This window comes from Plasmodium gonderi (assembly GCF_002157705.1).
Source record: "Plasmodium gonderi DNA, contig: Chr07, whole genome shotgun sequence".
Classification (NCBI taxonomy): domain Eukaryota; phylum Apicomplexa; class Aconoidasida; order Haemosporida; family Plasmodiidae; genus Plasmodium; species Plasmodium gonderi.
In genome coordinates this window covers 1,602,647-1,621,378 of record NW_021628932.1, presented here as the reverse complement: position 1 = coordinate 1,621,378, position 18,732 = coordinate 1,602,647, and the positions used below count along the sequence as shown (strand labels likewise).

Sequence of the window (18,732 nt, the reverse complement as noted above, 5' to 3'; positions counted from 1 at the left end):
AACACCGAATTATCACAAAAAATAAGCATTTAATGAGTAAATAGAAGCATCTCCATATGAGAATTTTATTGGAGAAATTTAAATGCACTTGAAAAAGCTTTTTACCTCCTAATTTATATATTTAATTTTATATTTTTCCCATGTTAATAATAAAACATAGTATATAATTTTTAATTATAATATAACTTATTTTCACTCTAATAAATTTTCGCTATTATAAATATTAAAAAAATGTATGTCACTTAATGTGCTTATAATTAAATCATTTTTTGTGTTTAATAATGTTTTTTTCATGCATTTAATAGTAAAACTAGGAATTATGTGAAGTAAATAATTTCACATATTGCATTATAGCCAAAATAATCTGAATTGGCTAATTTTTTGTTTGGTGATGTGCGGATACTTTAATTATAAAAGTAGTTCTTCACGTATTCATAAAAATTATACACTATAATATATATTATTTTTAATCTTAATAGAGTATTTAACAGAAACTATCATATTAATATGTTTATTAAAATGTGATTTTGTGATGATTGACATGCGAAAAATAACATATATTCATTTTTTTATAAACAATGTTGACAAAATTGATTATTATTAAATTAGTTTTATTTCAAATTTTTACTAGTATTTGAAAAAACGTTTTTTGTTTTATTTTGAACTGTCATAATGTTATTTATTAAAAATGTTTTAGATCTTCATAATTAAGAATACATTTACAATATGTTATAATACTTTGCTGTAGGATGTAATTAATTATATTTTTAATTTTTTTACTTCTAAAAATTTTCATTTTCACAAAAAATTTTTTTTCTTACCTTTACAACAGTAGCCAAAAATGTTTACTATATAAATTATTAAATTTTTAGTTAAAGCGTTGCTCATACAACAAATATTAAAAAATTTCAAAAGGACACATAAATTTGTATGAGATAAATGTGCAAATTTCTTATTTAATAAGAATTTAATGAACATTTTTCAGCGACATGCTTTATTTCGAGAAATAGTGTATATTATTAAAAAAAAAAAAAAAAAGTGATATACTATAGTAGTAATGTAAAAACACAACAATAATCTGTTAAATGTGAAAAAGAAATTATTGTATACATATCACAAATTATGTGAATATTAATTGTAATCATTGATATATACATATAACGATAGTAAAGACTAGGCCCTTATTCGATTTATAACTATATTTAATATTTATCACTTTTTAAAAAAATAAATGTTAAAAAAATTCATCCAATATACTAACAAAAAAAGTATTAACATAAATAAAATGGGAAAAATTTTAAAAATATATTTGAATTAGTTCATCCTATAAATTCATGTTTACTGTATACTTGATTTAATATGTGCATATTATTACTCCAATAATGACTAATAACAATGGATGAATAAAATATTTAATGCATATTTTACATTTTTATCATAAGAAATGAATAAAAATTAAAAAAAATTACATTTTATCATATGAATTAATTCATTTTATAATTATTCATTTTTTCCAATATATATTTAATTCTGATCTTAATATTTGAAGATAACTAAAGCGTAATAAGCCTATAGTATGTAACATATGTTCTATATAGAATATTTATAGGATTCCTTTTAATAATAATTCAAAGAAATATAGGATTTATATTTCAATTTTCCTTTAATTTATTTTAGTGTAAGTTCAGCATAAATAGTAGTAGCAATTAGATAGCTTAGGAATAATATTATTATTACGAAATGTTTAGTTAATATTATTCAGATTTTACCTGGTACTATGAGCATGCTATAAAATATATACAACAATTCCATAACAATATAGTTCATTATTAGATTAAATTTAATATAGTAAAATGGAAAATTGACATATATTAATTATTATTCTGAGCACAATAAATTAATGGTATATTACTCAATATAAAATTTTGATCATGCTTATATTAACATAAAACTTCAAATGTGTTTTGTACTTATGCATAGATATATTTGTTTTATACTTATAATTTTGAATTTTTCTTCTTTCATTTTTTTAATTGCCGTAACACTGTAAGATGTTATTTTCTATCTACAGTTACATATGATTAGGTTAAATGGATATATGCATATATATATTAATATTCTAATGGTTCTCCAAAAATAAGATAAATTTTTATGTTTTCATAATCCCTATAGTTGATAAGGTGTATATATGTAATTATTGTACTACATATCTTTTCGGTTTTTATTGATAAGTGTAATAACAAAATTGTTTAATATAATTAAAATTATTATATAATAATTGTGTAAATATAAGGTGCAAAAAATATATATTCTTTTAATGCACTGAAATATTTACTTACGTTAAAATTATATGCTATCTCTCTTCTTTTATTCATACATATTGAAAATATTTTCCATATTTCTTAATTATCATGCAAAAAAAAAACATATTTATAGCTAAGCTTAAAAGGCAATAATTTTTACTGCAAAGATATAAAAATATGTAAATAATAAATAAATTAAAAAGATTATTACATATTAAATTAATATTTTTACTATTAACGGAAATATATATAGGTCAGAAATAAAAAATATTCTTGCAATTATAATATGCTTATTTTTATATATACTTTAGGATACACTTCATCCACGATATAAAAACGTTAATATGAAAATACTTAACATGCCTATTGTAAATGAATATAAATAATCTGTCAAAAATAAATTATTCTATAAATATTAACACGTTCAATATTATAATGATGGAAAACTATAAAAATAAAATTGCATAGATTTTTAGCACCATAGGGATATAGTTATTCTAAATATTTAAATGAAGAAAAATACATATTTTTTGACGTACTTGAATATTTGACTAATATATTATAATATAAATTCTTATGGATATGTAAATGAATTGTATTTATTAAAATATGCAATTAAATTTGTTCATTATCTGTAACTAGTTGCAATATCAGGGAGATTGGATAGTATATACAATATCAATATAAAAAAATAATATATAATAGAATATGGAAAAAAACATGCAGAATATATTTACATATATATATATTTATTTTGAATAGAATTATTGTGAACGTATTGTTTATATTAGTAAATTTAATTTCATAAATAGCAACCAGTGTAAAATATTTTTTTTGTAAATTATGTAATAATTAGCATGCATAAAATGTAAATTTAAAAAATGAGGAACTTAACATAATGCAACAACTAATTTGAAACTATTTCACAATTTTCATTAATTTGTATAATTTTTTCTTTAAAATTTTTATTTTTAGCACATACATATTGTTACTTATATTGTTAATTCTTATTACTATATTAAATTTTCCAATTTGTGAAAAATAAAATAATTTTTTTTTCTTGAGCTATTAAATATATAAATATATGTTCCGTTTCACCACAGATTAACATTAAAATATATATCATTATAGCAACCAAAGGTATTATACCTTTATTAATTAGTTATGCATATGCACATTATCATACATGTAAAGAAAAGGTAAAAGAGTTATATAAAAGCATTTGTACATGTAGATCTATATAGAATAAGGTTATAGAGTAGAGATATTTTTTAAATATAATACGAATAAAATAACAATTATATTTTATATTTCCAATAAAAATAAAAACTTATGTGACGTCTTGTTTCTTATTAGTGCATTGCAGAAAAAAAAATGTTCATTTTCTATTATTTATTCTTTACATAATATCTTTTAATAATAAAAATATTTTATTCATTTTATGATGAATAAAATTGTTTTTGCTTTTCAACTTATATTTATTGTGAATACTAATTTATATTTTTTTTTTAAATATATGAAAAATCAAGACATATACAATGTAGTTACCTGTGTAAAATAATTAATATTTTATTAATAGTATAAAATAAGCAATAGGATGAAAGAGTATACTTAGGCTCATGGAGTCTTCCAAATAATATTAATTAAAAAGTTTAAATATGTAAATACAAGTGTATTAATGAATGTTAATATTTTCTTTTTAATATTTGATAAAAATGATGAAATATATATAATATTAAATTTCTTACCTTTTTATAAATACTAAATTTTATATAATAATAAGTAATATATCTTTTTCTAATTATACACTATTTTCACATTTTAGCATGAAAGGTGGAATGCAATTTTTAATTTAATATATAATCGAAAAGTATTTTTTTTTTAATGGATTTAAAATAATTCCTTACATATATATCACCAATAGTGTTATTTTTACACATAAAATAACATGTAAAAACAAATAGCATATCCTCATCAAGCACATTTATACAAACAAATAAAGAATTATCAATAATGGCAGATATAGTAAATAACACTTTATTAAATTAGGAATTTGTATATATTTTTTTTCATTAAAAAAAAATGAGTACAAATAAAGTTATATAAATACTCAAGAACAACACAGCCCTTATTATTTTATTTATTCCTTCTAATTCTTAGAGTGACGAATTAATCTGGCTGTCTTCTTCTTATAATTATAGAAGATTAAATGGGAATGCTTACAAATCATTTGATGATGCCGATGAAATAAAATGTGAAGTTTTGCACATAAATTTAGGGAAGAAATACTACAATTTTATGGACTTTTGCATGAAAATTACAGGTATTTTAAAAAAATTTAATGTGTTGTCATTTACAGGGACAATTGATATTGATAAATGTACAATAGTGAATATATGGATGTATGAACAAATATATAACATGCTTAAAGTAAATAGTGAAACCAACGCCAGCAAAGTTATTAATGAGTTACGTAATATTTGGAATAATTATTCTCAAACTATTCATTGTGATATACGTTCAGATTTAGGAAATATGGATAATTTCACTCGTTATAAAAAAATTTATGACCATGCTATAAATTATGAAAGTATTCTTTTACACCTAGTAAGTAAAAATTATGCATGTACGAAAAAGTTTAAAGATTACTTGGTGGAAATTGATAACATATATAACACCTTAAAGGGTACCGAAACTGCGGATGATATTACAAGGGAGAAGGTATTACAATATTTTGGTAAGGTTCATAGAGAAAAAAAGTTATCACCTTCACAATGTTTAAAGGTAATAGAAGAAGCACCTGTTTCAAGTAGAAATGTAGAAACAATGAGTTCTCCTAAAGAATCAGAAGAAGCATTGGGACATCGCGCAAAAGGAAAATCGGAATTACAAGAACCATCAATACTTTTAACTACAGAAGCAGTCCAGGCATCAGATAAGCCTTTCAATGTTTCTTCTGTTGTTATTCCACTTTTATTAATTCCAATAATTTCATTTATTTTATATAAAGTAAATAATAATTTCATAAAAAAATAAAAACATCCAAAACATTTAGTCCTAAAACATCTCTACTATACATAGACAATTAACATATAAATATACATATTTTTTTTATTATATATATTACTTCGATTAGTTTACCCCAGCAAAGGTATGGTTGGATTCTCTATATCAGAAGAGAAACCAAGTTAGAAGTTTTTTGTATGGAGAAGATTATAAGGATTATTTAGAAAATATTTACGAAATGGGTAATAATAATCATCAAATGAAAAGCCATGAAATTGGTTATCATCCTGTATGAACAATCCATTCCAAAATTGTAAGCGCTATTATTTTCTTATTAAAATATTATTAATTTATATAAAGAGATTTTCGTTAGAGAAACATTCTAATATATATAATAAAAATTCAAATACATGTTCGACGTAATTTTATACAAAATACATCAAACAGAATGCCTTTTATCAATATAATATTGCAGGAATAGTTATAAATTTTTTGATTTCTACTAGAAGCACCAAACGCAACAAATATCAATATTATGGGTAAAAAATTACAGAACAAATTACTGTATGAGAAATCCATATATTCGATGAATAAGACGAAAACATGCATAAATGAAGTGTTCATATTTTTTTATAAGTAACATGATATTAATATTTTTCCTTAACATAAAATATAATAATCTACGTTTTAATAGCAAAATATGATGCAATGTTTCATTTCAAATATGGCATAAAGTAAATGTACCATATGAAGATTTAGAATATATCAATAGAGAATAATCATGCAGATAAATCAGAAAAAATTGTAATTTATTTTATTCATTCTATTGGAATTATATATAGAACAGCGTAGTTGATATAATATGTTAGAAATTTAAATATTGAAAAATGTAAGGACAAAAAGGTTACATATATATTATGCATTCAGAAATATATTATTCAATTAGTATATATAAAATTATTTATATAATTATTTACATTACTGAACAAATAAATAAAAAAATTCCTATTGTTCGAATGTAAAACATTATATATATAATGCTTTTAACTAAATAACATTTTACAAAAAGAAATGGTTAAACATGTCTTCTTATGTCATACACCATTTTCATATAAGAAAAATATTATAGATATATTAAAAATTATTTTCTGCTACATAATAAAATATATGAATAAAAAATTTATTATATAAGGAATATATTTATACCACATATTATGTTGTACTGCAGCAAAATCTTATTGTTACGACAAATACACGTCTTAATATATATGTATTTCTATAACAAGCACAAAATTATATAGAAATAGTGCTAATGAAATTTATGCAAAAATTTCTTTCTATGTAATGCATAATTGAAAAATGTAGATAAAAATACATTGAAAAATAAATTGAATTATCTAATGCATATTTATAAATGACTAAATCACAAAATTATGTTGCGGAGTAATCACAGAACCATGAACCCTTAATGAGTGGATATCGTGCTTTATATCGTCCACTGTAAAAGATAACAAAATAAAATTTATGATCAGCTATTCACAGTGATACATTAATATTATATTTTTATTCTTTTGTTTAATGAATAGATATTTATTTTCGCATCTTTGCTATAACAGGTTCTGTTTAATATTTGTATTTTATTTATTATATTTGCATATATCTAGTATGCCTTCTAATTAAATCAAAAGTATAAATTTTAAAACATCACTTATTTAAAAAATAATATAAGCATGCATCTCAAGATATGGATTCATGTAAAAATACGAATTCATGCAAAAATAAGAATGCAATGTAACTCAAGCTTTTTATTAGTATGACCACCACATGCGGTATTCCGTTTTTAAAGCTATTTTATATTAAATATACATATAAGAAATAAGAACATATTTGATATATGCAAAATTATTAAATCATGAATCTAAAATATAATAATAATTTTATCATTTTCTCATGAAATATTTATAAGAATACAAAATTTATCCTCATTTGGAGCTAATGATAATATATGATTACACATATACTCTTAAGGATACAACAAAAACAATTAAAATGCTTTAATTTGTTTTTATTACATTAAAAATGTAATAGTTAACAGAAATAATTTTTATCAAATAGTTGTTGCTATTTATAAAGCATTACATAACAACAGATAATTGATGAATTATATGTGTATATATAACTAGACAAACAACGTTAAAACATTAATAAATTTTTAAAAATACAAAAAAATTATTATATCTATAATGTAAATTCTAAAATACAAAAACATATCAATCATTTGAAAGAATCTTTTTTCACTGATTAATTTACGCATATCGTTTATGTCTTATTTAAATGGATGTATTAGAATATTCTTTTCCAACTATTATTTTAATTGCATATGAAGAAATGGTATAATAAATATGGTGTATTACATGACGCTTTTTATCTATATTTAATACTATTAACTTTTTCCCTTCATTGTTATATTCGACGAAAAATTTGTAACGTCTTAATATATATTTTCATGAAATGAATAAAACTTTATGAATGTATGATAATATTTTTTCCTCAATTTATTTTAAAATATGTTTTTTTATTTATATCACAATTCGTAACTCAAGCATTTATTTACTTCTTAATTTTCTCTTTCACTATCTCCATTTAGAGCCATCATGTTTATAATCACCCTAATTTTTTTCCTTTTAGTTTATATAAAGTTATTGCATATTATTAGCTATTTATAAGTTTTTTATCATCATTTCCCCTTTATCAAGTATTGTTAGCGAAATATATCTCCACTATGTTGGTAAGCTATGTTAACTCTTCTCCTTTGGGAATTTATCTGTTTCGATCTTGATCTTTGATCTAACATCTCTTTTTTATATTTTAGGTTATGATTATAATAAACCTTTTTATTACTCCTTTTCTTCCTGTGTATCCAGGTTCTAAATGGAGTGAACTGTTTTAAAAATAAAATATTTTTTATTCACAAGTATATAATTAAATTATTTTGCAATTATCATTTTTTATATAAAATAAATAATAAATGGGAATATATAATAATTATCATTTAATATGATATTGAATTTACTTTGTAAAATATGAAAAAAAATAATGACATTCCTAATAGGACAAAAGCAGACAATGTAATAGGGTAGAATGGGTCATATTCTGAAATATCACCTAATATCGTTGTATTTCTAGATTTATAAAAATTTTTATATAACAAATATTCCTTTTCTGATTTCTCCGTTATATATTTAGAATAGTAATCAATGGGTTCAGGTAAATCTACTTTTTTAAAATTATTATCAGAATTTTCGTTATTGCAGTTCAAATGTAAATAGAGATTATATGGATTATACTTTTCATCACACATAAAATATTCTGGTCTCTCGTTAATATATCCTTTATTGCTAAAATAAGTACAACTCTCATTTATATATTTTCCATAAAGCTCATTAATATTGAATAAATCTTCACATTTTATTTTACACTTGTCCATAATCGGTTCATCCTTTTTTCCAATAGTACAATCATAATTCATAAAATAATCATGAAGAATTTTCCATTCCTTCCATTCATCTAATGTATAATCAAAAAACACATAGCAAGGTTTGTAAGTAAATTCTCTCATGTTAATGTTGTTTACTACCTTATAAAGTTCAATGATTACAGGATTATCTTTTTCATAATTTGCTTTAATATTTTCTATGCTCAACACTTGTTCATATACCCAATGAATAAAATAAGAACACCCAATATTATGTTTTTCTTCATTTTCTAAATTAGACACATATATTAGGTTTCTTGAAAGTTTTTCACACAGGTTACATACTTCATTGTTACTTCCATATAGGTTATATATATTCTCACAATACTCTTTATACTTCTCCGTGTTCTCATTCTTGTTGTATTCATGGTATAAATTATAAAAAGGGACATCTTTTAAAGTGTTGTCCTAAAATTTAATCCATAAAAAAAAAAAAAAAGATAACAGATATATGATAAATATAAATAATAAAATTTTATATTTTTACAAATTAGTTATTAAAATTACAAGCATGTATCTATAAATAAAGAAAATTATTAAGGACATCTCTTTATTTTTTCATATATTCACTTAAAAGTCCACATACAGTGAATTTTTTTTTACGAAAAGTTGTCTCAATCTTGTGTCCACGTACGCTTGTTGTTTCATGATCTTGTTCTGCACAAAATGTTGTATTTTTTTCGTTGATTATTAAATTCAAAGTAGTATTACATTTACTATTTATTAAATCTAACTCACCTTTATCCTTAAATTTTTCTTCAAAAATAATTAATTCTGGACAGTACTCTTTTCTACCATTTTGCATTTCAACTTTTTGGTATAAACTTATAATATATTTTAAATACTCACAAACTCTTTTTTTTTTTTCACCATTTTCAACTTTATCTAATAATTCTTTTATGCTGCTAAAATGTTCTATAAAGTCATATAAGTGTTTCTTATTTTTTAACACACTCATATCATATGATTTTACAAAAATTTTATAAAGATCGTTTTCCGCACCCTTAGAACACTTTTTTGTAAAAAGTTTCTTAAATGTGTCATAAAGATCATGAATTGTTATAGCACTGAACTTATTTTCACTTAATTTACCATATAGCCAATATATCAAATAATTGCAACATTTTTCCTTGTCTAATTTTAAATCATCTAAAATTGCATCCCATTCATTTAGCATACTATAAAAAACGCAGCAAATCTTAATGCTTTTTGGATCATTTGATGCTTTACATTTGTCGCAATTATTATCGAAACTCGATCCATCATCTAACAAATAATAAAACAAATGCGCATTCAATGGTTCTGTATAAATATGCTATAAATAAAAATAAGAGCACTTTTAATACTATTACAAGGACATAATTTTTTAAAAAATATATATTTTTTTATAGACACAGGATATATTAAAATAAGTATTTATGAATAATAATAATAATAAAATGTAGAAAATTACATCCTTGTTCAATAATTTAACAATTTCATGAATTTGTTGATCATCCATATTAATGAAATGATATAATAGAATTTATAATGTTCTTTGTATTCCTTAAATAATACTATACAATTTATTGTAATACTTATAAGATCAAATAATTATCTATAAAATAAGAATAAGAACATAAAAAGACAATTTTTATATAGGAAGACTGCTTATAAATTTAATGGATTTTACTAATATTATATAGAACAATAAATTAAAAAAAAAAATTGAGATATCTTATGTAGTCCTAAACATAGCCTTCTCATTAACTAAATAATATATGATCATTACATCTACGCAAATAACTATATAATATTATTGGTACGTTACATAACAAAGATATCTGTTCATTAATTGAGCATACACATAGTACTATTTTTCACATGATGGCTTTTGCGATATGTCTAGTGAATTTGTTCTGTGGTTTATATATAAACGTAAATATTACAGTATTTTCCTATTTCTGTTAATCAGTAAACTTCCTTTTATATATAAGTTTATATCAAAACAATTACTACATAGATGTCCTTTTTGACTTTTACATTGTTGCAAAATATATCTAAAATCATAAAACGAGTTGGCATTATAAGAATATAATTATATATACATGAATATGTATATCAAAAAGGAATACTATGAAATGTTAAATAAAATACTTAAAAAATAAAGCATTTTCTCAAGACAAATAATATATATTAAAAAATGAGCACCTTTTTAATTTGTTATGCATTTATGGAAAAATTAGCCACATATTACTAATGCATATTGTTTTCCTTTTTTCCTAAACATTTAGAAAAAAAAAAAAAGGTAGCTCACACTTTATTTTATATTACAGTGAAATTGTGTGTCATATTATATACAAATTTTTCTGTAACAATGTTGATAAACATAACTATCCAAAAATGTACACACTTATATGTAAAAAAAAAATTTTATTTTTTAAATTATAACGCGTTAGAAAGGTAAAACAAAAGAAAATATATATTTGCTGTACTTTTAGCTTCATGAAAGTTAAAACAATTGATATAATCTATAAAAACATTTTAGGGTACAATCATAATAAAAAAAAATGTATTAACTGTTTTGCTATATTATTGTGGAAAATATAAGTAACTACCTATCACAGTATTGTCATATATGTTCCTATTTTAATTTTCCCTTTTTGGATGTACTTTATTTTTAGAATCCTCTTAAAAAAATGCATTAAAAGGGGTTCTTCTTAAATAACAATATAAGAATGAATATTCTTTGCATCTTTTGAGGACACATTTTTACTATAATATTCATAGGAACACACGATATCATTAAGTATTCTATATTCAAAATAAAAATGTTGTAATGGTATTAACCTGTGAAAGTATTTAATGCTTATTTAAATGTTCATATGCAATCCATTGAATCAATGTGAATTAACATCCTTACTACAAAATATATTTTTTTTAATTAATTGCGAAAATTTTGTGAAACATTTTTTCTTTTCAATAGCTTCCTCGAAAAGTATATCTTTTCAAACGTTCTACAGGATTGGTATAACTATGACATGTATATTGTTTAACCTATTAGTAAAGCAAAAATAACTTTTTTTATTAATAATTTCACGAGTTCCGCATGTCTCGTCAGATGGCCAAAAAGGAAATGAGTTATTGTAATAAATTAGAGAACGCTTTATTTTTATTTATTACTGATAATTAAATGTTTAATTTATTTTATATTTTGATTTTTATAACATTTTTTACTTACGTGAAAAATGAGAGATGAAACAATATCGATAACGGCATAATAATATGGAATTAATAAAAGTGTTTAAAAATAGTTGTGGTTACGAATTCGCATTTCATTACATTAGTTCATAAAATGTGTTATATAAAGCTATGAACTAGTGCAGTTTCTTAACAAAAATAAATAATGAATTTTTATTAAAAACATTCTTTAAGTGAAATAAAAATAAAAACAAAATTTTACAAAAAAAAATGTGTGAATTATTTAATAAAATATTTAGCATAAAAATCAAATTAGATAATTGTACACTTAAAAAAAAATATAAATATGTTTGCTGAAAAACAAATAATAAACCAATTTAATATACTAATATATATTCTTATGGACGAACTGTATCTTTTCTAAAACTAGTAATATGTTTCATGTTTCATTGTTATATATAAATATTTTATAAAACCTTTGTATATGTCATTTCAAAACTTTTCAACTACTTTTAAGCATATAAAGGGTTAAATCCGTTGCCGTGCGTCGATAGATTAGTATATATATTTAATTTTACTTTAAAATAATTAAAAAAAATTGGGGTTACAAATAAGTAACTTGTATATTGTTTCCACATATTCTTGTTATATATCTAATGTTTCCTTAAGTATGATTTGGACAGTCGTTATAAGGCTTAATTTTTTAAAACTTATTTTTGCTATAAACGATTAGAAAGAATTTTTCTGCTGTTAAATAATATTCATTTTAATAATTTTACAACCTATATTTGTGTAACTATGCATTTATCAATTTAATCATTATTAAAGTTGTATATTTCATTCTTTGTTTATCTTGTCGCCAATCAGAGTAGCAGAAAAGTTTTTACTATATCCATCTTAATGCAATTTTTATGAAACACTATGTATTTCTAAATCGAATATGTAAAATTGGTTTAATTGTTCTGATAAGCTATTTGTATTCGTTTGCTTTTTGATTTAAAATTATCGGATTCTCGTCTTCTTTCTGATAATCTCTCCATATATTCTTCCTGCATGTTATATCTAATATTTTTTTCCCTTATTTTATTTTTGTGCAACCAAGTTCCAAATGGTGTAAACTAAAAAAATAATGATAAAAGTAAAACGGACTTGATATATTTAATTCACAGTTAAAAATTTATAAGAAAAATGAATTATCCTTATATATATACATTTACCAAAATTTGTGATTGAATTCTTACTTTGTAAAACACAAAAAACGCGAAGAAAATTCCGAGTACGCTAAAAACAAATAACACAATGCTGTAAAAGGGATCTTTATGTTCTAATTTTACAGATGGACTTGCTAATTCTTTAGATACCAATATAAGATCATTTCTGCTTACTGTTACATGTTTAAATAATTCTTCTACGTTTTTAACGGGTTCTTCATATTCACAACGCAACAAGGAAATTAGGTCGCCAGGATAATAATCTTTACTGCACTTAAAGTATTCTTTACAATACTCAGAACAATTTTCAATACCAGAAAAACAGGAGCAGCACTTTGGTAAATGTTTTTCATAAAGATCTATTATGTAATTAATGTACTTACAGTAGTCTTCTTTATTTTCTACTTCGTTATTGCTGTCAATAAAACCTTTAATTGTATTATAATATCTAAAATAATAATACAAATGTTTTTTTTCTTTTAATACTTCTTTACGCTCATAGGGATTATAATGAAACAAACACTCGGTGATATTTAACCTATATATAATATCGTAAACTACTTTTAGAAATTTAAGAACATCAGGCTTTTTCTCAATATATTCTAAATTTTTCCTGAATAAATTCCATATGTTGTCAGATAACCAATAGTAAAAGTTTTCACAATATTCATTTCGTTCATCTTTCTTACTTTCTAAAGCTATATCTTCTAAATTCTTTGAAACCTTCGCGCAAAGTTCTCTCACACCAGGAAAATGTGCCTCTAAATTACAAATATCTTTACAGTATTTTTTGTAATCTGAATATTCCACACTATTAAATTTCTCATATTTATCTAATACATTGAAGGATTTTAAAATGTTATGCTGTAAATTAAACACAAATATTAAGACATGTAAATAATAAATTGTTCACATGAAAAGAAATTTATTAGTGTTTTAAATATAATTTTTGTCATTTATATGTGGAATTATTAATTTTTTTTTAAATTTTATTTATAACATACAAATTTATCTATTTTTTCATGATCTATAGCTTCTAGACTCTTCAACATATTTTCACAAGATTTAGCTTCTCCATCATGGGTAATTCCCTGATTCGTCGAAGCGAATGATTTGAATTTTGGTAGTTGCGGCAACTTCACATATTTACACGATTCGGAATTATATATACCATTTGAGTATAAATGGCTAAATTCTTTTAATGCATTAAAAAATTCTTTATTTTTGTCTTCTTCATCATATTGATTTATAGCTTTTCTTAATATTTCAACGCATTTATTTCCATATTCCCGGCATTGTGTTTTCCTTTGTCTCTCATCGATTATTTCGTGTTCAATTTTATTGTAATTATCATACAAATTATATAATACATCTAATTTATTTAAATCTTCCAAAGAAATATCATTTAGTATACCACTTAATATATCATCTTCATCAAATTTTCCTCTATTACTATTCATATATTCATAAAACTGTTCCCTAAATTCATCAGGTTTAGTCATTCCTCTTAATTTTTTACTTAACCAAAAATTTAAGAACTCACCATAATTACAACCAATATTTCCAGTTCCAAACATGTCAGTACGTAATGCCATAAAAAATAATATAAAATGTTCACAAAGATTTCTTGAATCATCGTCCCAGTTACTAATGAAAGTTTTAGCATTGTTGCAAATTTGAGTAAATGCCCTCATACCAGGGGTATGCTTAGACGAACTCTCATTCTTTTTATATATGTATAAATTATCGAACACGTGATACTATAAAAAAAATATAAGAACGAATAATAATATAATTAAAAAAAAAGAAAATTATTTTTATTTTTTTTTAATTATTCTACATTAGACAAAACTATTTTAAAAAAAAAAAATTTTATTCATAAACACTTTCAAAAACTATTACTCTAATGTCTGTTCCTTCTCCATCAGGACTCAGAGGAATATCACCATTATTATGTAGCGTACTCTTCAAATAACACCCAACATTTTTATATTTTGTTAATGTAATTTTCTTATTATAATCACGTTCCCTAGTTGATGCACAATTTACTTGAGAACCATGCGTAACTGATTCTAAAGGTGGAAATTTTTCTTTTAATTCATCTGACTTTAATATATAAGTTTTGTAATTTTCCTCAAAATTTTTTAATTCGCTGCAAAGTGTACTCTGATTTTTATTACTTCCATTACAATGACTTTTTTTATATTTATTATATGTTTCAATACAACTACGTACATAGTGGCAGAAATAATTATACTTTTCAGTGATTGTTTCGTTAATTTTATCTTTAGTAGAATCAATATGCTCATTAAAATTATATAATTTTATTAAATTCTCAAATTCTTCTTCATTTGTAAACCAATCAAAGCTACAATGATACTTATCTGTAATATCATTTGTAACACGTCCTAATAAAACCAGTATGCGCTTTGCTGCCATAAAAACATAAGCATTTTCTTTTTTCATAACATATAACCAATTATTTAATTTTCTACACATATTGTCAACACTGCTATGGTCATCTCTTTCTTCTAATTGTTCTAATAATTCTATTTCGTTTGAAAAATTATAATCGATATTAGTTTCATTATAACCACTAAAATATTGTAGAACTTCATCGTGCAGCGACTTGTAATTATTAATGTCACCATTGTATAATGCTCTAGCAAAATCTTCTATAGACCATTCATTCAAAAGTGAACCCTAAAAATTGCAAGACAAAACAAACATATAAATTAATCAATACTTATTTAAAAAAAATAAGATTTTGAAGAATCTCTAACTAAATAAGACATTTAAATCAATTGATACAAAATTATAAACAATAATAATAACATACTTGACTAAATTCACTGTTCTCTTCCATTGAAATTTGATGTGTAAATTAAAGAGCATTAATTTAACCTATCTTAAAATATATATCATTTTGTATGGAAAATAAGTGGATAGTATTTTGACACGTGTTACATGTTTTTTTCTTCATAATTATAATGTGAAAATGAATGAAGCAACAGTAATAATTTTTTTTTTAAATTATTAACATTAGATAAATAAAATGATACTTTTAAAATTAGACAAATTAATGATATTCATTTAAAAATAGCGTAAAACGAAAAGGCATATAATATAAATTGTTTAACATTATATTATAAGATAAAATATACACTCTTTTAGCATGTACAAAATAATAGTGTTAATTTGTTATATAAATAAAAAAGTATTTTCATATATACTTGAGCATAAAATATAGAATTGTTTTTATCCCACTATTTTGGTTATATATGTACGAATGTTTTGTATATTTTTTATTGGAATTAATTGGGTCTAATTAATTTATTAATACTTTACAGGATTTGTGTAATTTATTTTTAAGTATTTATAAATATATATCTTTAAATATATTTTATTTTTTCTACATCAGAATATAAGGTCAACAAACAACCATTTTATACACATTATTAAAGAACATTGCGTTATAATGTTATATTATTATATAATATATGCAATATACCACATAAAAAAAATACTTTATAATACCTAATGTAAGCTTATCTCATGTATGAAATGTTTAAATCGTAGTTTCCTTTATTTCTAAATCCTTTATATTTTGTGGGAAATAAAATAATTTTCCTCGTTCCTGTTATTATTTCACTTAAGAAAAATTAATAAATTAATTAAGTTATGAAAATATTATATTATTTATGCACTTTTAGAAAGTACGAATACTGACATTTTTATAAATACCTTAAAAAAATATAAAATCCTTTTATGTAGACTATTAATTTCTGTGTTCTCAGGTGGATAAATCATGTTAACTCTGATAGATGATATATTTTGCATTGCAACACTCTTAAAAACTCAATCACCAAAATAAAAAAAAAAAAAAGAAACTTTCTTCAGTACAATATGCACATATTAAATTACAAGTGGCTTATAAAACATCTTTTTTTTATGAATAATTTATTATTATCATTAATAACTTATTTTCACTCAGAAAAAATAAAGAAAAAACTTTTAAGAATAAAATATTCTCCTATTTTTACATTGCATATAAATTATAATAAAATGACGAGCAATTTTTGTTCTCAATTTGAAAATAAAATCTAAAAAGAGGAGAATAATTTTAAAACTTTATATATAATTTTTTGTTTGTCTTGTAATTTCCACACTTTTCATTAATATTTTTAGTGAAGTGTCAATGCATTATCATTTCGAATTAACGTAAATATGCTTTAAATAAGAGAAAAAAAAAATTTTAAATTAGTTTTTTTTTTTTGCCACTACTATGGTAATGCGTCTTACGTGCCTCAAACAAATTGAACTTGTAGAAAATATTTAGTACGAACACTTTTTTTATAACATTAATAATGTATTTTTTATTGACTTTAACCTTTCTTCTGGTGTAGCTTACAATGCAATGCTTACGTGTTTCTATACATGAATTATGTCTTTTTAATCATCAATAAATGAATCTTAGTCTACTGAATTATCAAAGTTTAATATTGTGCATAACTATGATGAGTAAAACAATAATATTTTTTGTCGATTTCCCCTAAAATATACACTAATTGTTGTATCTGACATCATACATTAATATATAATTTTATGTGTCATAATGTTTTTAGAATTTTTCTTCAATAAATGATTCAGAATAATTTCACATTATTATGTTCCACTAATAGAATTATTATTGTACCATTAATCATTCATTAATGTTATTAAATATTCCTCAAAAGACAGAAATTCTTAATTATTTCAAACTATCGTTTTTATTAATATAAATATTCCCATTTGGGAGAATATCTCGCATCGCTCCGGACTAAAGCACTAGAAGTATAATTTTCCTAAAATTTCCAACTAATTTTTTTTGCTTTTCTAATACATATTTGTCATTTTCTTCTACATTATATTTTATTTAATCAAAATTCATATTCCTGAAAAGAACACTATGTTATATTTTTTTAAAAAAAGGAATATCTCAAGCATAGTAATTTAATTTAAATATAACAAAGTGTTGTAATATAAATTATGATAATATGTAAAATGTTTTTCGTTTTATTAAAAATAAAAGATGCCTAATCTGATAAAATTTACATAGTATGTTATGTTGGAATGCCATCTTCATCAATGCATATCTTCGACAATATTGCATATTAATGAAAAACATAATTAGTGAATTCTGTCTCATCTTAATATTAATTTTTAATTCTAGCTTCGTCTTAATATTAAGGTTTCAACAAAGTATAAATTAAGAATTTCATTCTACTTCATTAATATATTGAAATAAACTCAGAGGTATGATCTCTTTGTATCTATTGTCTTTATTATTACAGCATAACGAAAATATAATAACGCAGAAATAAAATCATTTTTCATATTTATGCTTAAAATGAAGTGTAATAATTAAAACATAAATATAATAATAAAACAAAAAACGAAATGTATTTTATAAAATTAACTTGTATAATCCAAAAAATAAATATTTTATATTATAATT

The 18,732-nt window shown here is 22.1% G+C and overlaps 3 protein-coding genes across 3 annotated transcripts; 1 reads left to right on the top strand and 2 right to left on the bottom strand.

The window, feature by feature from the left end:
- Positions 1 to 4,385: 4,385 nt before the first annotated feature.
- Positions 4,386 to 5,604, top strand: PGO_073470 (variable surface protein; the record flags this gene model as incomplete). Its single annotated transcript, XM_028687220.1, has 3 exons — positions 4,386 to 4,400; positions 4,464 to 5,312; positions 5,440 to 5,604. The coding sequence occupies 3 exons, from the start codon at positions 4,386 to 4,388 to the stop codon at positions 5,602 to 5,604; spliced, it is 1,029 nt and encodes a 342-aa protein (XP_028543021.1).
- A 2,466-nt stretch (positions 5,605 to 8,070) lies between these two features.
- On the bottom strand, positions 8,071 to 10,345 carry PGO_073460 (variable surface protein; the record flags this gene model as incomplete). Its single annotated transcript, XM_028687219.1, has 4 exons — positions 8,071 to 8,250; positions 8,383 to 9,252; positions 9,431 to 10,159; positions 10,319 to 10,345. 4 exons carry the CDS (start codon positions 10,343 to 10,345, stop codon positions 8,071 to 8,073), a joined length of 1,806 nt encoding a protein of 601 aa, XP_028543020.1.
- Positions 10,346 to 12,977: 2,632 nt separating this feature from the next.
- Positions 12,978 to 16,130, bottom strand: PGO_073450 (variable surface protein; the record flags this gene model as incomplete). The annotated part of the gene is made up of 5 exons (XM_028687218.1): positions 12,978 to 13,142; positions 13,266 to 14,099; positions 14,240 to 14,995; positions 15,120 to 15,938; positions 16,089 to 16,130. 5 exons carry the CDS (start codon positions 16,128 to 16,130, stop codon positions 12,978 to 12,980), a joined length of 2,616 nt encoding a protein of 871 aa, XP_028543019.1.
- Between the last annotated feature and the right edge of the window lie 2,602 nt (positions 16,131 to 18,732).